The 910-nt window shown below is 46.4% G+C and overlaps 1 protein-coding gene across 1 annotated transcript; it reads right to left on the bottom strand.

The window, feature by feature from the left end:
• Positions 1-910, bottom strand: LOC106512227 (GTPase IMAP family member 7; the record flags this gene model as incomplete). Its single annotated transcript, XM_014000893.1, is given in 1 exon segment — positions 1-910. A coding segment is annotated over 1 exon segment (910 nt), but the record flags the coding sequence as incomplete, so codon positions are not given.

Genomic DNA, 910 nt, shown 5'->3' with positions numbered 1-910 from the left:
TCCTACTGCTCCTGCTCCTACTGCTCCTGCTCCTGCCACTGCTTCTGCGCCTGCAGCTGCTGCTCCAGCAGATACTGCTCCTGCAGCTACAACTTCTGCGCCTGCAGCTGCTGCTCCTGCAGCTACTGCTCCTGCTGCTACAGCTTCTGCTCCTGTTGCCACTGCTGCTCCTGCTGCTATTGCTTCGGCTCCTGCAGCTACTGCTCCAGCAGCTACTGCTTTTGCTCCTGCAGCTAGTGCTCCTGCTCCCCCTGCTCCTATTGTTCCTGCACCTAGGGTTAGTGCTGCTGCTGCTTTTCCTACTGCTGATTTCATCCCACCCGTTACACCAGCAGCAACAAGTACAACAGGTAGTACTACTCCAAATAAAGCTCCCAGCAGTGCACCGACAGTGATACCTGCTGCTTGGATTAAAATTTTATTCACTTCATTTTTAGCCATTGCCCTGATTTCTTCTTCTGACATGTTTTCTGATGTTTCAGCAATACGCTTCTCTTCTTGTTGAATCAATTCCTCAGTTAATTGCAGCATCTCGTTCATGTAGCAGTTTCCATTGTTCACTTCCACTGTCTTGTCTATTGATTTAAGTATCTCATTCACCTGAAATTTATTGCTTCTGTATGTCCATTTTGGATGATTGTTCCAGTGTTTGTTATCAATGACGTGGCACCGCCCTCCACACTTTTCTACTAAATGACTCACAAACTCATTTTGCTTCACTAAATCCTTGATAGTCTTCATTTTGGGGAGAGCATTACCATGAGTGAAGACAACTGTTGAATACTTGAACACATCTTCAGAGAAGTATTCAGTCATTTTGTGGATGACAGCTTCTTCCTGTTCTGTGAATTTCTCCACTTTGAACACAATGAGAAAAGCATGAGGCCCAGGCGAGCACTCTGTGATACAC

This window comes from Austrofundulus limnaeus, unplaced genomic scaffold, assembly GCF_001266775.1.
Source record: "Austrofundulus limnaeus strain Quisiro unplaced genomic scaffold, Austrofundulus_limnaeus-1.0 Scaffold4991, whole genome shotgun sequence".
Classification (NCBI taxonomy): Eukaryota; Metazoa; Chordata; class Actinopteri; order Cyprinodontiformes; family Rivulidae; genus Austrofundulus; species Austrofundulus limnaeus.
This window is presented reverse-complemented; position numbering and strand designations above follow the sequence as displayed.